General features: G+C 31.2%; 2 protein-coding genes across 9 annotated transcripts in view; one reads left to right on the forward strand and one right to left on the reverse strand.

Moving 5' to 3' along the window:
• Positions 1-1055, reverse strand: part of LOC122577441 — a 266783-nt gene that overhangs the window by 192124 nt on the left and 73604 nt on the right. The window contains exons 1-3 of one of the 2 annotated variants that reach the window (XM_043748769.1): positions 963-1055; positions 719-805; positions 535-626 (exon numbers count right to left, since the gene is read on the reverse strand). In XM_043748769.1, the coding sequence (XP_043604704.1) occupies positions 535-586 (52 nt within the window). In that variant the 5' untranslated portion in view covers positions 587-626; positions 719-805; positions 963-1055. Of the gene's footprint in view, positions 1-534; positions 628-718; positions 806-962 lie in introns of both variants that reach the window. The other variant, XM_043748767.1, reaches the window with a different exon arrangement.
• The window catches only part of LOC122577433, a gene marked incomplete at its 5' end in the record, with an annotated part of 702209 nt that overhangs the window by 101617 nt on the left and 599537 nt on the right, over positions 1-1055 (forward strand).

Below are 1055 nucleotides of genomic sequence, written 5' to 3' on the forward strand. Positions count from 1 at the left end.
TCGAACAGTGCATTTGAACAAATTAAAACTAGCACATAACCGAAATAGATCATAGCCAGAACAATGCTATGAGGCGATGAAGAACGATGGTATGTGGTATAATACTGCTTGTTGAATATTGTGGATAATTGGAATCTAAAAGAAAAAAAAGAGAAAGTTTTATGTGTATTCTAACTATTACCTAAGCAATTAAAGGCAAAAAAGATGATATTTACCTCGTAAACACTTAACCATCGTAGAAGGAAGTGTATGTGCAAATGCAGGTTATGCGAGCATATTCGTAGAACATGATCTATGACGACCGGCTGAAACAAACAGATAGATTAACCTCAATTGTCTTAATAAAAAATATAATATTATAATAATATTGTAATAGAACCAAGGAAGTGCGATATTGCTTGTCGAATAGTACAGATAGTGGAAACCTAAAAGAAAAAAAGAAAGGGAAATTGCTATGTGTACACCTTAACCATTATATAAACATAAAACGTGTTAATCCAATAAAATAATTAAAGCAGTTAAAGTGGAAAATACCTTGTGAATAATTAATCACTATAGAAGCAAGTGTACCCATTCCGTAGAACATAACTGTCAGTTGAAATGGATAGATAAACTAACTTCAATTGCTTTGAGATATATATATAAAAGAAAAAAATATTATTAAAAATCTATTATAATATTACTATTAAACTAAAAGAAGCAAGAATAACAGACTTACGGTTGCCCAATGGAAAATTTTGAGACCACTCTACTCACAAGTATACGAATACCGAAGGTAATAAATACTGAGGTAAGCCATCACAACCTAAAAAGGGGAGAATGTTGTAAAGAAATTGATAAAAGTAAAGTTCATTATTCACATTAAAGAGTGTACGTAGAAGCCAATACAGTTATCAAAATTTTTACTATCAAATTCAATTGAATACTTACGGAATACGAAGTTTTCTTTTATGCATACTTACAGTTTTCCGATAGGTAAAGGTAGTTATAACGAGCATTGACAATGTAACGAAGAATTAGATGATACCAGCACGCGCCGTGTAACCATTCCAAGC

This window comes from Bombus pyrosoma, unplaced genomic scaffold (genome assembly GCF_014825855.1).
Source record: "Bombus pyrosoma isolate SC7728 unplaced genomic scaffold, ASM1482585v1 HiC_scaffold_4710, whole genome shotgun sequence".
In the NCBI taxonomy this organism is placed as follows: domain Eukaryota; kingdom Metazoa; phylum Arthropoda; class Insecta; order Hymenoptera; family Apidae; genus Bombus; species Bombus pyrosoma.